This window comes from Lottia gigantea (assembly GCF_000327385.1).
Source record: "Lottia gigantea unplaced genomic scaffold LOTGIsca_96, whole genome shotgun sequence".
NCBI classification, from domain to species: domain Eukaryota; kingdom Metazoa; phylum Mollusca; class Gastropoda; family Lottiidae; genus Lottia; species Lottia gigantea.
Window position 1 is genome coordinate 650,826 of NW_008711113.1, and position 23,854 is coordinate 674,679.

Genomic DNA, 23,854 nt, shown 5'->3' on the forward strand with positions numbered 1-23,854 from the left:
TTACAAATAATGAGTTTCTGATATAAAGGGACATGTTTTGCATCTACTGGACAAACATGGAGCACTTCTTAAACCTGGAGGTACTTCGGCATAAAGTCTGTTTTTAGCTGCTATCTGTGCTAAGGTGGAATTTTTTATGTTTTCGTTTAAAAAAATTTTGACCTTGACCTTTGTTGACCTTGACCTTTGTAGGATCAAACGTCATTGGCATTGGCTATCTATTTGTACTTTCATATTTGCTGTCCTATGTCAACTTCCGGTTTTATAGTCGTGTGCAATTAGAAATTTTGATGACGTATATCTCTTGATCTTGACCTTTTTAGACTTTCTCTTTTACAAGATCAAAGGTCATTGACCTTGGCTATCTGCTGATACTTTCATTTGTGAGGTCTGACGTCTACTTCCGGTATTAGAATCTTCTAAAAAATGAAAATTTCTCAACTTTAGACTGTTCTTGCGCTTGATCTAATTATCGTGGAAGGGTGATTTTTTCGGGGTCTTTTGCAATTTGCTACATTTGCAAAGTCCCACTCTGTGCCACGAGTGGCTCTAGTTGTTTTTTTACCCATAAGGGCCAAAGAGGGTCAGATTTTGGGGGCAGCTGACCCCCTCTTCCCACCACTAGATATTGTCAGTTTTTGTTTTTCTGTAATACATTTGACATAATCTATATTCACTATAATTATAAACAGTGTAGGTCATGGTCAGTTTTTTTTACCCCTTGCCACTAGGATTTTTTGTCAGTTTTTATCCCATTACGATTCAGGTTGGTTGAGCCTCATATCACAGATATTTGAAATATGTAGCTTTTAGGGTAAAAATATTTTACCCCTTTGTCACAAAATGGAGTGATTTTGGGGGCCAGCTGACACCCTTTTTCCACCAAGATATTTTGTCAGTTTTTGTGTTTTTTATCTTCCCATGAAATGTTTCTTATACTGTATTAATTTGGCATGTGTAGCTTTTGGGGTAAAATTGGTCCATGTTGGGTGACTTTTTAGGGACAGCTGACCCCACAAACCCTCCGAAATATTTTGTCAGTTCATATTATTTTGAGTTTTGAATATATGTGTAGTAACATAACCAATGTATTAACTATGTAGCTTGAATGTTAAAATAAACCTTTTCAATGGTTTTTTGACATACCCTAGGGGCCACACCCACCGGATCTGTACCAGCTGACGTACATTTTTTCAATGTCTGTCATAGTCCTAATTCATTGAAACCATCAAACCTTCTGGGTTTTTTGGGGTAAAATCACCCGTAGCTAGCTCTTGGACTAACTGTTTTACTATATGTAATAAGTCGTTAAATGCGGTAGTACATACAAAGGTCTATACGAGTGATATCACTGTGTTCACTGTGAAATACACGAGTGCTGTTCCGACTTTATTACATATTATTTTTTCACTGTTTTTTTTTAAGCAAAACATATAAATGTGATATTTACAAATATATGATGACGTCATAGAAGTGGCTGAAAGAGTTGAATCCTTTGGACTTGATTGCTTTGTGACCCTTCCCTCCAGAACAAATGCTCTCCTGCATACGATATTATTGTCCTTGGTAGGGCAACATATACAACATTGGTCATTGTCATCAGCTTATTTTTAGGTTCATATACGAAATTGTCACCCATGTCCGTCTACGAATTTTGACGGAAGTTGGTGTAATTACCGAAGGATGAACCCTATTGAAATGTTAAATATGCGTTATTGCAGTGTTCTTGAAAAACGCGTTTAATATTTAGCTCGTAAACACTCTAGAAGACACTATTCTTGACGGATTTTGGCGAAACTTTGAGTGTTTAAGAAATCCAGAAAAAAAAACGTTTATCAATTTTTAGCTCGTAAACACTAGGAGGCACAATTTTTGCCAGATTTTGATATTTTGATCGCCCCAAACGTTCAAAAGTAGTGTATAACTGAAGGTTGAATATTCCATAATGGTGATAGTTACTGTTTACCAAATATTCTGATTAAAAATCAAAGCTGACAGTGGGAGTATATTAACATGTCTAGGCTATCTTTATGTATGGTTTAATGGTAAGTTCTGTAATAAATTACTCGACATTTCGGTTTCAGTCCATCTTGAATGAGAACACCAAAATACAGCGTCTGAGAAACAGGAAATCTAGAACAACCTACTGACATGGGTTCATACTTAAGGTTTGTTTTTTACTCTCAGAAATTTGTTGGCGCATATAGCCGTCGCCTCTGTGTGTCTGTCTGTGCACACAATGAAGAGCTGGTTTCTTAAAGAAAACGAAGCCCCTGAGCTTATTGAAAATTAGAAACATTTTAATTTATTGTTTTTGTTCTAGAAAACGCGTTTAATGTTAAGTTTATAAACACATTTTGAAAGGCACAATACTCAACAGATTTTAAAGAAACTTGATGGAATTATTTATTATCACTCAAAGAAAAACCCTATCTAAAAGATTTATTTATTTATTGCCCTTGTAGCTCTTATAGTATGAAAATGTTACTCACAGAATGTTTCATTTACTGACGGCTCTTGTCAACCTCCAGGACGACATCGCTGCCATTACAATCATGGGCAAATTACGATGAACATTGCTATCTTTTATCATTCCCTTGGTTATATATGATAATAAAAAAATAATAATAAAATCATTCTTAATTGATATTTTTATGGCTATTTCGATTTTGAATACAATGTATTTGCAAAGTTTGTAAACAATGGATAGTTTATGACTATCGCCCTTCAAACGTACATGTTCTCATAATTTGTCCGTATTTTTTATTCCTCGACACAGTGGTTTCTGTTATGTAAAACTAAAAATACAGAACGACATACAGCCTGAACATTTCGAATACAGCGTTACTCTATGGAATTTACCGAAACAGCCATTGATTCGTCTTCTGGAGCACGCTGCAGATGAGGATCCACATTTTAAGTATGTACCTTCTGACCATTTGTCAGAAAAATTCTGATTGCATCAACCATTAATCACAATTCTTTGTAATATCATATTTGATATGTTTCTGGGCGAATTTTATAGCATCAAATAATAACTATACTTTTTCAAGATGTTTATGGTACATGTCGCGAGCAAGATCGTCAGGAGAATAGTTTTCTTCAAATTTTAGATGGTAATAGTTGGCATATTCTGTCCAAGTGGTGTCAAGAGCAAGAACTCAGTAATTAAATGTCTGAAATGAAATGAAATGAATGGAGTTTTACGTCCTACTTTTCTGCACCATGTGGGCTAATGAAGACGGGCAACGCCATGTAGGGTGCAATGAGGGAAATTTTGCCATTAGCCTGCTCTTTTTCGATTTCCAACTGTCGAGGGATCTTTAACGTGCACAGCCTGTAGAACACGGGGCCTCGGTTTATTGTCCGATCCGAACGACTAGACGCTTTTTTCATGTCAGCCCCTCGTACCTGCATCACTGACAGGGGGAAACCGGGTGAAAAAATTAAATGTCTGGTAATTCGAACAATTTTAGATGCTAAAATTTTTATCAAATGTATTTGATATGTAAACTGAATTTATGATTAACATATTCACATTTTGGGTCAATCAAGGGTTGATTCATAGATTAATGCGCGCAAGAAGCCATCAATCAATGGCGAGTTGAAAAATACTCTTAAGAATTTGATTAAATCAGTTTAATTTGATATTTGCAGATTTACAGCAACTTATTTTGATGGTAAAGGTTATTTTATTGATGCGATCAATGGTTTGGCCGGTGAATGGGATCCCGACAAGACCTATTGGGAAATTTTGGATTCTGATTTGAAACAGATACCAGTAGGTAAGTCATAATACGAGGTATGTCGGATATAAAACATTCTTTAGAACATTTGGTTAGAATACTGAACTTTATATCTTTGAACTCCCAATTAAAAAAAAATGCATGCCGTTACAATACACAATCTATTCAATTTTCTGATGATTGTACCATTATTTGCTATCTTACTATTAATCTCACTTTCATTTTCTATATGTTTTTTCTATAATGAACTTTCAAACGCAGAAAGTTGTGGACACACAGTGAATTTGTAATGAAGGCTAAATTTTAGGGACCAGCTTAGCTAAAATATTCCGGTTTTTTGAGACTGAGGTACGATTGGTCAAACTGATGACGAACGTGTTCCTTAAAAGGGATTGCAAACATTAAAATAATTAAACTCAACACTTACCCTGGCATTTAATGTTATTGCTTAATTCCGAATTTCAATTCTGTTTAAGAGGTTCTTTTCTAACATGTTTATTTGTATCGGGGACACCGATAGCATTAATTTGCACCATTTCGATTTTCATTCAGACGTCTGTGATTCCTGCAATTCCACGAAACAAGCAAATGAATGCTTCCGTCGAAGTCGACATGAAAAATTTCTACCATGTCTATCAGGCAGATTTTAAGAGTATAGTTTTGCTAGAAACGAGGAAATCTTTCAGTCGCTGGATGCGTACAGGCAGACATAATCTAGGTATTGATCAGATTCTTTAAAATTCTGCCAGTTGACCAGCACTCCTTCTATTCTATTTATTTTTTTTAGGTGCAAGTAGTTATAAACCTTGCAATGGCGAAGTGGTGACTTTTAACTTTAAAAAAGAGACAGACAATAAATGTCCATAACCCATGCTCATATATGATACGCAGACTACAAAGATATTGATTTGTAATTTATGACTTACTTTCTTGATTCTTTATATAGTTTCATTATATTATATTATCTCCTATATGATAACCTAGAAATGACTTTTCTATTAATTCATAAGATCAAGTAGTTATAAACCTTGCAATGGCGAAGTGGTGACTTTTAACTTTACAAGAGACAGACAATAAATGTCCATAACCCATGTCCATATATGATACGCAGACTACAAAGATATTGATTTGTAATTTATAACCTATTTTCTTGATTCCTTAAAATTTTTTATTATATTATATTATTTCCTACGTGATAACCTGTAAATGACTTTTCTATTAATTCATAAGATCAAGTAGTTATAAACCTAGTAATGACAAAGTGGTGACTTACAAGAAGCACACAATAAATAATCCATGTCCATATTATATGATACGCAGACTACAAAGATATTGATTTGTAATTTATAACTTATTTTCTTGATTCTTTATATAGTTTGATTATATTATATTATTTCCTACGTGATAACCTGTAAATGACTTTTCTATTAATTCATAAGATCAAGTAGTTATAAACCTAGTAATGACAAAGTGGTAACTTACAAGAAGCACACAATAAATGTCGATAACCCATGCTCATATATGATACGCAGACAAAGATATTGATTTGTAATTTATAACTTATTTTCTTGATTCTTTATATAGTTTGATTATATTATATTATTTCCTACGTGATAACCTGCAAATGACTTTTCTATTAATTCAAAAGATCAAGTAGTTATAAACCTAGCAATGGCAAAGTGGTGGCTTTAAAGTTTACAAGAGACAGACAATAAATGGCGATAACCCATGCTCATATATGATACGCAGACTACAAATATATAGATTTGTAATTTATAACTTATTTTCTTGATTCTTTATATAGTTTCATTATATTATATTATCTCCTATATGATAACCTAGAAATGACTTTTCTATTAATTCATAAGATCAAGTAGTTATAAACCTAGCAATGCCAAAGTGGTGGCTTTAAAGTTTACAAGAGACTAACAATAAATGTCCATAATCCATGTCCATATATGATACGCAGACTACAAAGATATTGATTTGTAATTTATAACTTATTTTCTTGATTCTTTATATAGTTTGATTATATTATATTATCTCCTATATGATAACCTGCAAATGACTTTTCTATTAATTCATAAGATGAAGTAGTTATAAACCTAGCAATAACAAAGTGGTGACTTACAAGAAGCACACAATAAATGTCGATAACCCATGCTCATATATGATACGCAGACTACAAAGATATTGATTTGTAATTTATAACCTATTTTCTTGATTCCTTAAAATTTTTTATTATATTATATTATTTCCTACGTGATAACCTGTAAATGACTTTTCTATTAATTCATAAGATCAAGTAGTTATAAACCTAGTAATGACAAAGTGGTGACTTACAAGAAGCACACAATAAATGTCGATAACCCATGCTCATATATGATACGCAGACAAAGATATTGATTTGTAATTGATAAATTTTCTTGATTCTTTTAATAGTTTTATTATATTATATTATCTCCTACATGATAACCTGCAAATGACTTCGCTAGTAGTATTAAAAATTTTTCAGGTTTTGTCTTTTATCTATCAACTATCATACTTTATGGTCTTATATTGCAATGTAATGTCCCTACTGTGTATTGGCTACAAAACCCGAAACTAGCATCTTCTTCGTTAGTATGATATGCACGCCAAAGGAGAGGGTTGTCTTCGGACTCATGGGTTGACTCGGTTACCAAGGTTTTAAAGTTAATCCACCTGTAGGAACAAGAAGGAATCAACTAAAAACAATAAACTAGTACACACCGAAAGAGTTACTACATATGTCTCTTGTACTTCTATAAAGTAGTAATTTACATCATGCTTGTAACTGCTAATTACTAAATACTGTGAGTCATACAGAAATACCGACACGGAGTTAACAGCAGGGGACAACAATTCATAGCCTAGAAACAAAATATACAATATAGAAATGTACATAGGCTCGATCACATAATGGCAATGCACACAATAACACACATTTTTAAAGTACAAAGATTCTTTCTATAATAATAATAACTAGAGCCACTCGTGGCACAGAGTGGGACTTTGCAAATGTAGCAAATTGCAAAAGACCCCGAAAAAATCATCCTTCCACGATAATTAGATCAAGCGCAAGAACAGTCTAAAGTTGAGAAATTTTCATTTTTTAGAAGATTCTAATACCGGAAGTAGACGTCAGACCTCACAAATGAAAGTATCAGCAGATAGCCAAGGTCAATGACCTTTGATCTTGTAAAAGAGAAGGTCTAAAAAGGTCAAGATCAAGAGATATACGTCATCAAATTTCTAATTGCACTCGACTATAAAACCGGAAGTTGACATAGGACAGCAAATATGAAAGTACAAATAGATAGCCAATGCCAATGACGTTTGATCCTACAAGGTCAAGGTCAAAAATTGAAAATTTTGAATTTCCAAAACCTGTTCCTTTTTTTGAACTAAGAAGCGGAAACAACCGAAATTCTAAGACAAAGTGGCTCACAATATGAGGTAATTGTATGCAAAGTTCCATTTTGAACAAATGTATACTTTGCGAGTTATGCCCCTGGCCAAAAATGTCAATAATGAGTAATTTAACCCGGAAGTGCCACGCCCACCTCTATTTCTTTTGCATAGCTTAATTAATATTCCAAATGTTACGTTATGTTCCAAATTTAAAGTTCCTACATAATAGAGGTCAAAAAATATAGGTCAACAAAAGTCAACAAAGGTCAAAATCGAAAAATGAAAATATCCAAATGTAAAAAATCCTTTTTTGGAACTATAAAGCTGAAACAACTGAGCTGTTAACACAAACAGGCCAAAAGGATGAGGTAATTGTGTGCCTTTTTGAACAAACGCATTCTATGCGAGTTATGCCCCTGCCTCTAAATGTAAACAATTAGTAATTCAACCCGGATGTGCCACGCCCACATAAGTTTTTTTGACATAGGTGAATTCATATTCAAAGTGTCTAGTTGTATACCAAATATCAAGGTTCTACATCAAATAGATCATAAGATATACATATACCAAGCTCAAAAAGTCGCAAATATTGTAAAAAAAAACCTCAAATTTAAAAAAATCACGAATTTCAATTTTGCTTTAAAAGAACGATTGTTATATATCTATGTAAAGGGCATGAGAAGCACATTAGGAAACCGAAAAAAATAACCCTCTAGGTTAAGTAGGTCACGTGCTAGAGCAGTCCAAAGTTGCGAAAGCAGAAATTGATCCATCATTTTGCCAGGATAGCGGCATTAGCCTGCTCTTTTTCGATTTCCAACTGTCGAGGGATCTTTAACGTGCACAGCCTGTAGCACACGGGGCCTCGGTTTATTGGCCCATCCGAACGACTAGAAGCTTTTTCCATGTCAGCCTTCTTACCTGCATCACTGACAGAGGGAAACCGGGTTGAAAAATCCGAAGGTATTATCTCGACCTATGCCGGTATTGAACCCTGGACCTTCAGGTTAGCGAGCCACCGCGGCTCCCACATTTTTTAAAGGGTTTAATCATAGACTAATGCGCACAGGAAGCCATCAATCAATGGGGAGCTGCAATTATCTAAAAAAAAACTCTCGAGAATGTCTTAAATAAATGTCTTGGAATGCAATAACATATTACTCGATGATATTACTCGAACGTTACTAATAAACCTTATTTGCAAAATTAAAACTTCAAGGGCAATAACTGTACTAATAACATCATAATTAAATCATTTTAATATTACATTTGCAGATTTTCAGCAATTTATTCTGATCTTTGAATTCCCAACTAAAATAATGCATGCCGTTACGTTATAATACATGCAATTTCTGATGATTGTACCAGTATTTCTTGTCGTACTACAAATCTAACTTTTTCTATATATGTCTATCATTGTGGAGAATCATTTTAACTTTCAAACGCAGCTAAATGTGCATAGACATGAATTTGAAGGCTCAAATTTCGATGGTGGGCTGCGAACACTATTACGGAGTAGCTGAGCTTTAATATTCCCGTTTTTAGACCGGTACGATTGGTCAAATGGATGACAATAATATAACACGAAATTCTTACCTTGGTATTGCTCAATTCCGCGTTTAAACTTAATCTGTTTAAGGAGGTTGTAAAGAATTTTTTGTATGTTTCGATAGCATAAATTGGCACCATTCCAATTTTTAGACAGACATCTGTGGTTCCTGCAATTCCACAAAAAATAAATTGTAAAATCGACTATTCAAAACATTCGTCAATGTGACAAGAAAATTCCTGTTTCCCAGACAGATTATGAGATTACAGTTTTGCTATGAAGTTAAACATGATCAACTTAGGCAACTGCGAAAGTTTCAGTCGCTGGATGCATACAGGTAGACATAATCTAGATATTGATCAGATTCTTTACCAGTTGACCATACATCCTTTTATTCTATTTCATTCCTTTTCAGGTGTAAGTAAGTATGAACCTTCCAATGGCGAAGTGGTGATTTTTAACTTTACAAAATACCAATAAAGGGCGATAATCCATGATCATATATAATACAGACTACAAAGATAATGATTGACATTACAGTGAAACCAAAATTTAAGATTTCTTTTTATAGTTTTAACATATAGGTATCTTACATAACTTTTTTTTTAAAAAGAGCAACATTTGCAACTGCTTAGTTTTTAGGTGTTGCAGTTGAATGTTAAAAAATGTAATCTTACTTGAAAGATTTAAGAACTCGTTTGCTTAAAATTTATTGTTGTATTAAGTATATTTCTACTGGGTTTTGCTACGTATTTTTTCGATCTGTATAAATACGTGTCAAAGTTAGCGCATTTGAAGGTGACTTTGACACAAAATGGTTTGAAATATTTAATTAAATAGATTGGAAATATGACATTTTATCAATTCAATCCAATGCACACAAAACCATTTTTTTACTATTCTGAACAGCAGCTGGTACATTGATAAGCTAACTTATTCTGTACTTTTACCTTGACTGCAATTGTTTTATTTACTTGTATTACAGTAGTTAAACGGATATTCATGCACATTAGGATTCATTTCCATGATGTTTCTTCGGGGATAAAGGACACCTCTGAAATATATGTGTGATGACTTAATTCTCTTCCACCCCTATCCTAACTCTCAATATATGCTAGCCCTTATCGATATTACCAATTGTGAACTAATTTATTATGTTTGTTTATCTTCATTGCTTATTGATTACATTGTAGTGCTTCTGTATCAACCAGTGCTTTATCACTAATCTTAGGGAGTTACAGATGTCAGTTTTTTACTGTATTTATACTTGTCGTTCTGTTTAATATCCATATTCTCATTCCAACTACTACGACTACCAACAACTCCCTAGTTTGAGATATTAGTATCCGCTGGAAGCGAACGTTAAGACTTCTACCGACCAACCAACCTTTACTATCTTTATTATTTCGTGCTTGATAAAGAGTCCTGTATGTGAATTGAAACGTTGCATAAATTAAAGGAAGGAGTAGTATATCCAAAATAGTGTTCTTATTAATTCAATAAAATAATTGTTCTCTTTTTCTTTGACTTTCTTTTCTTTTATGAGTAAAGAACTCAACAATGGTTGCATAATGCGTCACCTATTTTCGTGGAAACTGCTTAATAAGACAAACACGTTATGTCTTGACGTCTTGTATCAGATATATTATAAGAACTATTGAGTACTGTTTTTGAATTATTTAAGTACAGGTTTTAACTTAATCAGTTGCAGGCAGGACACCGGAGAGACAACACGGTTGCAGCATTGCTGTGGTGTTGTTTTCTGGGCCTGGTTTCCTGTCGAGAGATTGCAACTCTTGAGTCGGATCTGCATGAGTTAGGACGAAAGGCTAAAAGAGAAAGGTATTGGTGCTTTCACTGTTCTTTTTTTTTTGAGAGGTTCTTGTTTAACATTTTGATGATTGGATATTTCTGTGACTGTGATATTTGAATGTCATTTCTAATTTGGTCTGTGTGGAGGCCACCAAACCAGGCTGGCTCAGATATGTAATAGAATTACCAGAATTGCACAACAATCTCTTAATCAAATATACTTCAATGTTACTTTCATTTTCTATATATGTCTTTCCCATTATTGGCGGAGAATCAAGAAAGTATGAGTCTTCATTTTAACATTCAATCACGGAGAATAAGGGCAAACATGGATTTGAAGGCTCAAATTTCTATGGTCAGCTGTGAACACAATTAGTGATTGGCTTAGTTAAGGTACAATTGGTCCAAAATTGTCACCTGTTTTTTTGTGAGTACAATGTACATTATTATCAGGCATATTAAGACGGTGGGTGCATAAATCATATCTTTTAACAAACACTTGTTGACAAAATACACTTGCAATAATTTACAATAGTCAGCCGCGCTATTCAACACGGATCTAAAATAAATATAGAAGAAATCGCATAACAAGATGGAGACGCTATTGAAACGTATATGTCTTGTTCTTGCTCTGTGTTGCTTATTCACAGTAGATGGATCTTCCCAGGCGACAAAGAAAGACCATTCTAAAACAGCCTATCCAAAGACACCACCAAGGTAACACAATTTGATTATTAAGACTTCAGACTAGAAATATAGTTGTGACATATCAATTGATTCATTCGAGTTCTTTTTTTCGTCACGTCTAATTACCAACAATTTATCAATAACAGCAAGGCATAAAGATATCCATTCGGATCAGGCCTCTACTAAGTTATAAAAACAAAAGTGATTAATAATATTAAAACATAGTCTCAATGAAAATTCAAGTATTAGGTTCTTGGCATATGTACTTCGGTATCTAGATGATCAGTTATTTTTATGCATTTCTTATGCTTTGTGTCTGTTTTTCCATCACGAAAGGATTTGGCGTAGGCTTCTTCCGTGTTTGGGTTTGTTCAACTTGGTGACATTTTGTAAGGTCAAGTTGACTATTGACAAATCATTGAAGCTATATCCGGTTTGTAGTGAGTGTTGCAATACATAAATAAACTTGATAAAACATCATTATGTCGTTGGTATAAAGTTAAGATGTCAATAAAATTGACTCGAAAATGCTTTTCGCCATGATAGGTGATTACATCTATATAAGTTGGTCCAGTGCATCAAGAACTGTTTTAAGCTAAATGCCATCATTCTTAATATGATGGCCCGAATGCACCAAATAGAATTAAGCCTAATTTCATTCTATTCTGCCCGAATAACATTCACCACATAAATTTATCTTAAATATATTTAAAATTGGCTAATTAAATGCTAATTCCGTTTGTAAATCAGGGAAATCCCCTTTGTTGCTCTAAAGGGTTTTCAAAATGGACCAATTTTTAGTCGACTAAGATGGATTTCTATATAAAGACATGTCACAGATTGCAACTTTTTCATGCTTTTCTTTTCAAATTTTTAAATCCGGGCCATTGCATGGCACATCTACTTCCCAAAATAAGAAATAAGCAATGGAATTCATATCACATTAATTCTGGCATTTATTTTTTCCACCTGAGATAGAAGTCTTTTATCTAACCCTTGCTGATAATGTTCACGATAGTTCTAAGTTGCGAGTTGAGAGTCCATAGAGTTTAGTAACAAGATAAATCCACTTTTCGACAGTGAGACAATTATCAGAAAAAATCTGTCCAGCTTTTTCATTTGTCATATATATATTTGGTATAGTGGGTGGTTCGAGTGGACAATTAGGTATCAATTACATTACAGTATGAGTATAATAAGTTAATAGTAAGTTGGTGCATACAAGAACTAGAATTATTTCTCATTACATTTAACTAAATCTATTTAAGGTTTAAAATAATTCTATTCTATTTGCTGCATGCGGGCCAATATGATAAAAAATAGTCGTAGATACAAATACAATTTTTAAATTAATTCACGATATAGCTGCAGCCATTATTTGGATATGAAATATTTGCCAAGCATTTGGAACTTTGATAAATGCAGAAATGTAACAAAACTTGTATGTTTTCAATATTCTGGACATCCATTTTCGCCCTCACAATTTTCATTGATGGAATTCAATTTGCAAAGTTGTAATTAAATTGAATGTGGTGTACAAGGTCCTTTCCTTTCACAATTTGCCCGCATGATTAATGATTAATTTCTCGACATTGTGGTTTCAGACCTTCTGATTGTGAGAGCTTCGAGAAAATTGATGTCCATCTAACATTACAGAACCAACTACAGCCAGAATACTTCGAATACAACGTCACTCTACATGATGTACCGAAGCATCAACTGATTCGTCATCTGGAGCTAGCTGCAGAAAAAGATAAACATTTCAAGTAGGTGTTGTTAAGCACTGAGCTAAATGTCAGAAAGCAACAATTAAAAAATCGTTCATCGAAAAACTTGACCAAGATCTCCTGAATATAAATCAAATTTCAGAAAAATCAGATAAAAATTAGCTAGCAATGTATTTGCTATTTAAACTGAATGGCATATTTCATATTCAAATTCCATGCTGGGGGTTGATTTGAGTCTTGAATATGTAAATAGTCTTCAGAAGTACCGATACCAGAAATGTACGGAAATCGCATAATTCCTTCAAAATATATCAACAAGGAATTTCTCCTCCTATTTCTATAGACGTCTTAACTATATGACAGTGTCTCAAGAAAGGACTACTCGTCTTTTAACTTTCAAACGCGGATACTTCTGGATTTGAAGTTTCAAATGTCCACAGTAAACACAATTGGCATAGCTAAATAAAACGTTTCTGAGACTGAGGTGCAAAATGGTGCATATACACAGTAACACTTATTTTACTCAATAAATATGAAAATTATTTTCGATTTAGATTTTAATCAACCTCATTTGCGAAATTATAACTTCAAGGGAAATAACTCTTTATTATTAAATCACTTCTAATTTAATATTTGCAGATTTTCAGCAACTTATTTTGCTGGTCTGGGATATTTTATTGATTCGATCAATGGATTATTCGGTAAATGGAATCCCGACAAGACCTATTGGGAAATTTTGAATTCCCATTTGGAACAGACAGAATTAGGTAAGTAAGAAAATTATATGACGCGTTGTCATTCTTCGGTACAATTGGTTAGAATACAGAGGTTTTCTTATAGTTTTATCGTGTATCGTGAACACCGATAGCATTTCGATTTTCATTCAAACGTCTGTGGTTCCTGCAATTTAACAAAAATAAATATTAATATCGTCTCAGGTTGTCTAAGCCAATCAAAGCATCCGTCGAAGTCGACATGAAAAAATTCGGTTTCCCAGGCAGATGATGAGATTGCAAGTTTGCTAGGAAGTTGAACATGGTCAACTGATGGATGCGTATTGGTAGACTCTATTGATCAGTTTTTTTGAAATTTTACCATTTGACAAGCCCTCCTTTTATTCTATTTCATTTCTTTTCAGGTGTAGGTAGTTATGTACCTACTCATGGCGAATTGGTGACTTTTAACTTTACAAGAAGCACAAAATAAATGTCGATAACCCATGATCATATATGATACGCAAACTACAAAGATATCGATTTGTAATTTACAAAAAATTATAGCAAAACCTGTTGATCGGGGGGAGGGAGGGGGGGGGGGTTACGTAGTAACTAAATTTTATTGTATTTTGTATGACTCGTGCAAAAGTATACATCAATAAGATATTTCTTTAAAATATGTTTTAATATATTATAAATTATATAGGCCCTTACATAATCACGGCCAAACTGTTGATCTTTGAGGTGTAGCAGTTGAATGTTTAAAAATATTTTCATCGTTTTGGGAACTGATAGAGCCAGCTGGAACTTCTAATATTGCTCTCAAATCCATGGTGCGTTATTTGTCATTGACCACAAATTAATATTTATTCTTATTTTGATAATTAAATCACATCAATTGATTTTGCTGCGTTATCATAACGTACATCACTAACATTAATGTACACGAATAATCATGATAATTATGATAATAAAATTTTTTTTAAATAATTCATTTGTTGACATTCCAAGATTTGAGCACAATTTCTGACCCAATTCGAGGATTTCGGAATTTTACACCCACCGTACTGTTAGTCTAAGAATGACTTGACCTTTTAATATTAACATGAACACGTTTTAATATTAACATGAACTCCTTTTAATATTAACATGAACACCTTTTATATGAACATCAACGCACATTATCTCTATGAAATCATTTTATTATTGACAAATTTCAACAACAATTTAGGACATTTTGTTGAAACTTCTGGGAAGAAAGTGTGTTTCTATTCAATGTAAATTTACACACCAAAAATCATTAATTTATTCGTATAAAGATTTGACAGTCGGAAAATATTGTTCGCTGTTCTGAAATTCACAAAGTTTCGTTTTGCCTACAGTAACGCAATGATATGAGACGATTTCTTTAATGAAAACAAAACTCTCCCAAATATTTACATTCTAAACCCAGACAATGGCAGAAGACAAAAAGCTCCACAATTCCCCTTAAACACTTCAGAAGTCAGAAATTTGACCCTGGACCACGAAGTCGTGTGTGGGACAAATGGTTCAATGGGTTACAGAAGAAAAAATCGCGAACGAGAAAAAAATGCTGTCTGTAATGAAATAATGTTGTCATGAAAGTGTGGGCACAGGAGATATTGTACTCCAGATTCGCGTCGGCGACAAAAATCGTCGTCCAAAACCGTTCGTGAGCCCAAAGCATTACATGCTATTATAATAATACAGATGAGGTCTATTCAGTTATGATACGAAATCTATATAAGTGCTTTTAGTTAGTATATTGTTTGGGATGACATATAATATGTGCATTAAGCGTACCCTTTAACTAGTCCACACTCTCGAGCATGAAAGGCTTATTGCAAGGATTGTGGGTAAGAGCAGATAACTCTTGTTTGAAGATGGACTTTGATTTGCTAGAATAGCGTAGTGATTTTGGCACGGTCAAATCACTGTGTAATTAAAAAATTCGCAAGACGAAATAGTTTTCATTTTTATCAAATTTTTCTATTCAAATAACAGTATTTCATGAAAAATTTATTTCATTATGGTATTTGTAAAATATAAAGTATGCAGTAACAATTACATAAATATAGATTCATAAACTGGATAACATTCTTTGTAGCACTGATACGTAAATAGATATTGCGTCTTTAAACACGAGGTCCTTGTTGATAAATACAAACAATATTTATACATCAGGTTACCGTGTCATTGAATACGAGTGTATTAACTTAACTATAAAACAGATCGCATAACAAGATGGAGATCGTATTGAAACATGTATGTCTTCTTGCTTTGTGTTGCATTTTCGCAGTAGCTGGTTGTAACCGAGGGAAAAGTAAAGACGATTCTCATATAGCCAGGTAACATATTGAATACGGAAACTTTGAAAATCTGTTCAATTCATTTTTTTGATTTTTTGTAAATTCTTCTAAATTAATTTTGCTGCCAAACATCAATGTCGCTTCAATGATGGTACCACATCTAGTCGATCAAACCTTCACCTTCAAATGTTTCATATAACTGGATTCTCGGCCCCCGTCCTTCAATATCTAGAAGAACAGTATTATGTGTTTTTACGTCTTATGATTTGTTGTCTGTTTTACACGTAGGGGCTTATGTAATGAAGACATTTTTTACATAACCACCATATAAATTAAATTACAAATGGAAGATATCCGGGATATATTGTACTGTTCAAAATGTTATAATATTGAGGAGTGTTACTAACTTCGTAGTTGAAACTAACTATTATAGCCAAGGTTTTCGTCCACAGGGACTTGTCCCCAAGTGGGAGCATTCGACATGGCACATGCTATGAACAAAAGTATCCAACTACAATATACTATACGAAATCTCATAAGACTAACATTTTCTTTTAGTATTCGGAGAATTATTTGCAGCATTATGTACTTCATGCTACCCTAGGCCGTGCCTGATATCCCATCCAAGTTTCATTTTCGATATCCGGGCACATTGTTTTCATGCTAGATACGTGTATGGGGACACACAAAAACAGGTTTTAAAACCATCGCATTCTTTGTTACGGTCCGCTAAGTATATTATGTACGCCCTTCGCCAACACATATATAATAGATAACACATATATCTATCGCGACTCAAAATTGTTTTCAACACGATAGTTGATTACGTCTTTGTTTAAATTTATTTCCAATAGCTTCAAATATGTACAAACGCAATTTCACTAACAGTGAATCGTGTCAATTATGTGGTTATACAAAAGAAGATATATTTCATGTTATGTTAAAATGTTCAGGTTATGAGGCCATTAGATTACGTTGATACCAAGCTACATTATAGAGCCAGGTAATCTTTATAAAGTTTCTAACCTATGTTCAATAACTGATGTAACACAATTGAGATCTATTTCATTGTATATAGATAACGCAATGGCATTCAGATCAAAGTGAAGACTGTTTAATAAGTTAAGATGATTTAACTTAATTTGATTATTTCATTGTCATATTGACCATACCATTTTCTAGAATCAATTATTATATAACTATTATTGTATATATGAATATGTATATTATGAATTGATGTATCTATGGGCCTGTTGTCATCTTTACTGAATAAACTATTATTATTAATATTACGTCTTTAGAATTAGGGCTTCTTAAATCTCATTTAGAACAATTTGGAGTGTATTTCCTTCAAACTTGTGAGAAGTTTGAAGAAAATTAGTTATCATTTCGCGTATACAGGTACCAAATCGATAACATTTAAAATATTATGATTTAGTTGCCAAGTATTTGTAGCATTTTTCATTGTACCTGGATCTCAAAAACATAAATATCCATTTGATTAAAAACGTAAAATTTCTTACATTTTCGCTTTTATATTGTTCATTTGATATTGTCATTCATTTGGTAAAGTTTTATGAAATTCACATTTCTTAACTAGCGTTCTTTAAGCGTGCCTGTAATACTAATTTCTCGACATTGTGGTTTCAGACCTTCTGATTGTGAGAGCTTCGAGAAAATTGATGTCCATCTAACAATACAGAACAAGATACAGCCAGAATACTTCGAATACAACGTCACTCTACATGATGTACCGAAGCATCAACTGATTCGTCATCTGGAGCTAGCTGCAGAAAAAGATAAACATTTCAAGTAGGTGTTACTAATCCTTGAACCAGATGTCAGAAATTCGTTTGCAACGACTTTAATATTATTATTTCTTCTCGTAATTTGGTTAGTGATTAAGTCGACTTTCACTTTCAATAATAGTTTTAAGCGCTACACTCTAATGCTATGGTATAACATAGCTTATGTTTTTTTCATTCTTTGTGATATTAACACCCGCTGTAAGCGAACATAAGTCTGCCATCTACCAAACAACTAAGCCTATTGCATTGAAACATTATATACACTTCAATAAACATAATTTGCTGAATTTTTAATTCAAGGGAAATAACTCCTTAGTCCAATGATGAAATTACGTCGCTAGACAGAGTATGCTTACTCTGCTAAACACCTGATAACCACTTTTCATTATGAAATACTTACTCACTTACGATAGATATAATTTCTCGTGGGAGGAGTTTATTAGCTGCGACCAATGTTTCGCCTTTGTGTTGTTTTTGTATTTCGGGTTTCATTTTGCGGTTCGGATCGTTAGTACTTGATTAATTTATTGTAGGTTTTCATCAACTTATTTTCCCGGTATGGGGTACTTTATAAATTCGATCAATGGTTTGGCCGGTAAATGGGATCCCGACCAGACGTTTTGGGAAATTTTGAATTCTGATTTTGCACAAGTAGATGAAGGTAAGCTATTATGGAGTTCTGTAGCATAGTCTGTTCAAGAGTCATGTGCCTGGTTACGTCGCACAAATAGTGTTCGTAGGATTCACAGTCGGCGTCTACTAATCCGATGACCTGCCCTTGTAATTTCAGTCGACCAAGCTGTAAATTGGTACGGAAAAATCAATTGAAAGAAGTTGGTTAAGCACCAGTTAGTAGAAAGAATAATTTGTAATCCTTGTCAAATTTAGTTGATTCTTTCTTTTTCTTCTGAATTTATATGACACGAGCTCCTATTCCAGATTGTAATTGATCAGATGCCGGTAGTCGCTTTCAATCGTTGGTAATTAACTGATCAAAAAATATATCAGTCTACCTAAGCTATTCTTTTACCTATTCTAATTGATTTATTTTCAGGTGCAAGTTACATACCCAATCATGAAGAATTTGTAGTTTTTAACTTTACCAAAAGCAGCCATTAAAGAGCGAAAAACTTAAATATAATACGCAGACTACAGAGATATTGACAGCCCTTGGAACAAAATCTGTTTTAATAACTGTGCTGTACCCAAATATACACACAATTTCAATAGTTTTCTGTTTGTCAATTTAAGCATATGAAGCACATCACAGGTCTGCAGGGGCGTATTTAGATAATACCGTAGATGGAGGCCAAAATTGAAAGGTGTCTCTCCGAGGCGAGGCGAGGCGAGGCTCAAAGCCCCTTGAAGCCGGGGGCTGCAAGATGCTCCAGGACAACAGACAGGACAACAGATTACAGATGGTCTGAGATCAATTTTTAGAAGTGAGAGGGCTTAATTGTCACTTCGGAATAAGACTTTTCACAGGCCTGGGGGAGGGCCCTAGCACAATGTCCATTCCCTTTGATACGGTACTGGAAGTATGAAACCTGTGTTGACAAAATAGTGTATAATAACATCGATAGTTGAGCAACATCACTGTTGAAATAGTGCTCAATAACATCAATAGTAGAGCAACATCTCTCTTAAAATACATCAATTGTAAAAGGGTTACACTGTTAAAATAGTGCTTCAGACATAAATTGTAAACGGGTATCACTTTTAGTAGTTACCTCCCTTCAACTAATGGCTGATGGGAGAAAATATCACACAGCTACAGAATGATACAAAATGTTTTTAAAACGTTTCGCTATATAAAGGAATGAGAAAAAACTGAATTGAACGCCATCAAAAGCATCGCGTCCTGATCTATGAATTATAACATTTTCGAAACATTTTGTATTAGACCTACTAATCCGGCTCTAAACGTTGCTTCCAACCTTTTATAGGTCGTTATTTTTTTTTCTTCATTTCACCACGTTAAATGTCAAATTTCGATAGGTTTTATATAATTGTTTTTAAAAATCTATACTAAGATGAAGCACTAATAGTGACAAATTGTCAAAATTCTAATATGATTTTGGTTGTTCCCCCACATACACATTTACTTTAAGTTTCAAGGAATAATAATGATGTAAAAATTTGATACCTTCAATCTTTTTTCCGTCGTAAAGCTATTTCGGTATCAAAGAAATCATTTAAATGCTAGATTGATTCCAAAATCTAGTAGTAGCCTTATCTTGATTAGAAAAGCAATTGTATAGTCAATATGATAGAATTAAGTTCAGTCTAGCTGTAACTGGCTTCTTTACTTCATTTCAAGTCTTCATTAAATGGTGTAATTGTTTTCAACTCCTCCAAATCGAACTGGCGACGATGGTATTGAAGTTGGCCGAGTTTTAAATCTTAAAGAGTTTAAGACGAATGTTTCACAGTTAAAACGTCAACTCAATGAAGACTAAAAAATTACTAAGTTGGAATTTTGACGTCATTGGCTTGGTTACGACTTAGTAATGAAGGTCGTGGGTTAAATCTCGACCAATGCTTGAATGTTTATGAACTTGAAAAGATACAGTTTTTCCTTATTCATTGAAACCCTACATGTACATCGGTCATAATTGTCTGAGGAATATCATTGATAACCAGAACCGACTGGCAGATAAGGCCCTCAAAGATTGTTTGTGAAACATATACTCAATATTTTCTCAATATATTAAACATAGATTTTATTACTTAGTGTAGTAAGTTAGAAGAGAATAAAACTGAATTTTTCTTTAGATGATTGGTGATTTCGATAAAAAAAAAAAACCTTCCAATAACAGAATTTGTTGCCATTTCTAGCATTTATTTTGTATTTAACAGAATTTCTTTGCTGAGTCAAGTTACAAAGTTTGTTATAAACTCTAGACACACGAAAAAAGATATCTTAAAAGCTGGTGAATCTTAATGCAAAATATTGATCCGGAATGTATTTCACGCAAAAAGAGGAAACGTCTAAATTAGTTTTCTTAGTTAATTGAGCTGTAGATAGAAAATGGCCATTTAGACTGACAGCCAAATAGCCACTTTTAGAGACCCGTGAAATTCAAACTTACTCTGAAAGGACGTGATGTCTTTTTTTCTATGAATCACGGCATCTGGAATAACGAGGAGGTCAGAAAAAGGCAAATTGCTATTTGGCGCTTGGATTGATTTTAATTAACTTATTCATTGTCTTATAATACCACGATTCTAAAAGAAGAAATTCTCTGTCGGGAATGTCTCCGGTTTGTTACCTCCCAATGCGAAGGAATTGACTGAAGATTATTACTGATTAAGAAATGTAATCTTGAAATCCAAGATGGCCGCCAAAAATAATTTCTAGAGTTGGAGCCATTAAATTATGTCTAAAACTCTATGTTAGCTAAATATCCTGAAATTTGGATACATTTGTCCGCTAGATAACGCTTTGTTTCAAATTATGCACTAATAAAACGGAAACCTTCTAGTGGGGAGGTAGATTAAATTTGAGTGAAAATCCTTATCTAGGCCTAAGTTTGGAGCGAACATTGAGAGTTAGCTAGGATATTCCAAAACTAAGGATAAAACATGGAATAACAGACCAGAGCTACGGAATCGGAAAATATATTATTCCTGCGTCCCTGAACAATTCCACTCCCATGGACTTACTGTCTTAGGATTTATAATTTTGAAAAAATACATTTATACAGAAATGTCTTATGTTCGCCTGCATCATTTTGGGTGAATGACGGGTAACGCAATGACCCTTCATTTCGATTGTTAACTGCGGCGCCTGTAGCATACAGAGCATCTGGTTTTAATGCCTTATTCGGCAGACTCTCTTCCCTGCCTGCCCTCCCGATCTGTATCACTGACAGGAAAAGTGTACTGCCTCCAATAGTATATTTGTATGCAAAGCAGGATCTCAAGATATTCAAGTGTCTTAAGGTTCGTCGATTAATAAATTTTTCCCTTCCCTTCTTCCCACCAGAATTAATAATATTTAGACGGCAGATTAGTTGAGCACAGATGGTGTTCAACCTTTTACTTCAACCAAACACATGGTCGATTTTTTATGATGCAAGATAAGCAAACACGGTAAAATTGGGGAAGAGGCACACTTACCAGTGGTTCAAGTAATGTTTATTTTTTTAACATCGAGTTATAAGTACCATTTAGACACGATGGTTAAAGTTGATGTTAAGTTGAATAATGTTTATATAGTGGTATTTCCTAGATCTGTTCGGGTTCATCTCATTTCTGTCCTTTAGAACATCCTCTTAAAGGAATACTACCTCTTAGAATGGACATAAAATGTCAAGTCTCATACTTGGTCAACTAATGTACTGGACTTACCAGGTGCCATGACTTATTGGAACACGCTTCTAAGCATGTTTCAAAATTACTTTACCTATAAACGTTGTATTGTGAATTTATAAAACGGTCAGATTGAATTTTAATCACAAACCTACTTTTCGCTCTGGTTGTGCCACATCAGTTTTTTTTTCAGGTTCATCTTCATTTTATTTTCACACACACACCAAATTTAAAATGAAATGAATGGAGTTTTACGTCCTATTCTTCTGCACCTGATTGAGCTAATGAAGACAGGCAAAGCTTTGCAGTATGCAATGAGAAAATTTCCAACTGTCGAGGGATCTTCAACTTGCACAGTCTCAAGGACACGGGGTTTTGGTTTAATGTCACATCCGAACGACCAGACGCTTTTTTTTAATACAGATCGTTTTAAATTAACTGCGAACGGGTGAACAGATGTGGACTATGTGCTACATAGAAGGATAAATAAAACTATCGATAACGCAACGCTAACTATATCTAAATTCTTGACTAGTACTGCATCATCTCACTGAATGAGGTATCTGTCAAATTGACGAATTTCAAAATAAAATGCGAAATTGTTAAAATAAACACCACTTCAAACCAAATCTTCAAAGCGTGCCGGGGTGCATCAAGGTGCTCTACTGACATCAATTGTATTTCTACTTAACATAAATGTCTCAGTGTATATCGTTTTCAATAAATATCAACCAAAGTTCGTAAACAATCCTTTCAGGTGTACGCCAGTTTCCCTATGCCATGGAATAGTAGTCTAAGAGACCATCTGAAATTCTCTGTAGACTGAGCAACCCGAATCCATAAATATAATATTGAGAAGAACGAGATCCCGAGTAAGGGGTTTTCATTAGACCGAAAGATATTTGTGCATGCAGCACGCAGATAGTTTTCAGGCCTTACGTGGGAATCTGGGGCCCGTTTCAAGAAATATTAATATTCAATCAAGGCGTACACGACATGCAGTTAAACGATTGGTAAATAGAGCTCAATTTTAGAAAGTGACCGATCGAATTACTGTAACATTCGACGGTTTTATTTACATTGTCTTGTCTCTTGGATTTGCTCAAGACGTTCGACGTACATATTAATGACATGGGCGTGCGTTTTGGTTAAATTATTTTACTCTTTAGTAAAGCGAAGATGGATCTGACATGAATGATTTACAGTTTATGAAATGAAGAGCAGCACAATCAAAGTCGGCGTGTTCTTTAAACAAACGATCTAGAATTTTACATATATTTATCTTACAAGATCTCTTAATTATAAATCTCGAGGGTTCCACTTGTATTACAGAACGACCAAACAAAAGCCAGATGCACTTGAAGATAACGTAAATAAATTCAGATAAAATAAACTTTGTAAAATAAATTGATTAAACAAAATCATACATCTAGTAGGAGACTGGTCTAATAATTAGGTCACCAAATCTGCTTCATAACTAAAATGCAGTGCCAAGTCTAATTGTAAGCCTAACTCTGTGGTTCCCCTTAAAATCGTCAGTACAAACTGGTCAGAACAGAACTTAGGTCCAGCTACATCAGATAAAGAGTTAAAAAAGAACTTCCATATCAATCATATGCGGAGAAAATTCATTAGCAAGAATTCTAATTCTTAAAACTGAAGTCTAATGGATACCAATGAACGGAATTCAAGCCAGAACCTATACCTGTCTCGTCGTGAAATTTAAATGACGG

At 33.9% G+C, this 23,854-nt stretch overlaps 3 protein-coding genes across 3 annotated transcripts; all 3 read left to right on the plus strand.

Moving 5' to 3' along the window:
• Nucleotides 1–2,083: 2,083 nt before the first annotated feature.
• Nucleotides 2,084–6,265, plus strand: LOTGIDRAFT_237141 (hypothetical protein). The gene is made up of 5 exons (XM_009068939.1): nt 2,084–2,168; nt 2,780–2,920; nt 3,658–3,785; nt 4,534–4,646; nt 5,725–6,265. The coding sequence occupies exons 1-4, from the start codon at nt 2,152–2,154 to the stop codon at nt 4,611–4,613; spliced, it is 366 nt and encodes a 121-aa protein (XP_009067187.1). The 5' UTR covers nt 2,084–2,151; the 3' UTR covers nt 4,614–4,646; nt 5,725–6,265.
• A 4,837-nt stretch (nt 6,266–11,102) lies between these two features.
• LOTGIDRAFT_237142 (hypothetical protein) lies at nt 11,103–14,270 on the plus strand. Its single transcript, XM_009068940.1, has 4 exons — nt 11,103–11,256; nt 12,831–12,992; nt 13,593–13,720; nt 14,092–14,270. Exons 1-4 carry the CDS (start codon nt 11,132–11,134, stop codon nt 14,157–14,159), a joined length of 483 nt encoding a protein of 160 aa, XP_009067188.1. The 5' UTR covers nt 11,103–11,131; the 3' UTR covers nt 14,160–14,270.
• Nucleotides 14,271–15,882: 1,612 nt separating this feature from the next.
• On the plus strand, nt 15,883–19,039 carry LOTGIDRAFT_237143 (hypothetical protein). The gene is made up of 4 exons (XM_009068941.1): nt 15,883–16,038; nt 17,650–17,811; nt 18,341–18,468; nt 18,862–19,039. Exons 1-4 carry the CDS (start codon nt 15,935–15,937, stop codon nt 18,924–18,926), a joined length of 459 nt encoding a protein of 152 aa, XP_009067189.1. The 5' UTR covers nt 15,883–15,934; the 3' UTR covers nt 18,927–19,039.
• The last annotated feature ends 4,815 nt before the right edge of the window (nt 19,040–23,854 follow it).

What these genes read in the sequence shown, in the direction of transcription:
- LOTGIDRAFT_237142 (XM_009068940.1), top strand. Translation starts at nt 11,132, where the DNA reads ATGGAGACGCTATTGAAACGTATATGTCTTGTTCTTGCTCTGTGTTGC. An exon ending in TATCCAAAGACACCACCAAG is followed by an intron (nt 11,257 to 12,830) that starts GTAACACAATTT and finishes TTGTGGTTTCAG; the next exon opens with ACCTTCTGATTGTGAGAGCT. An exon ending in GAAAAAGATAAACATTTCAA is followed by an intron (nt 12,993 to 13,592) that starts GTAGGTGTTGTT and finishes TAATATTTGCAG; the next exon opens with ATTTTCAGCAACTTATTTTG.
- LOTGIDRAFT_237143 (XM_009068941.1), top strand. Translation starts at nt 15,935, where the DNA reads ATGGAGATCGTATTGAAACATGTATGTCTTCTTGCTTTGTGTTGCATT. An exon ending in GAAAAAGATAAACATTTCAA is followed by an intron (nt 17,812 to 18,340) that starts GTAGGTGTTACT and finishes AATTTATTGTAG; the next exon opens with GTTTTCATCAACTTATTTTC. An exon ending in TTTTGCACAAGTAGATGAAG is followed by an intron (nt 18,469 to 18,861) that starts GTAAGCTATTAT and finishes ATTTATTTTCAG; the next exon opens with GTGCAAGTTACATACCCAAT.
- LOTGIDRAFT_237141 (XM_009068939.1), top strand. An exon ending in GATGAGGATCCACATTTTAA is followed by an intron (nt 2,921 to 3,657) that starts GTATGTACCTTC and finishes TGATATTTGCAG; the next exon opens with ATTTACAGCAACTTATTTTG. An exon ending in TTTGAAACAGATACCAGTAG is followed by an intron (nt 3,786 to 4,533) that starts GTAAGTCATAAT and finishes TATTTTTTTTAG; the next exon opens with GTGCAAGTAGTTATAAACCT.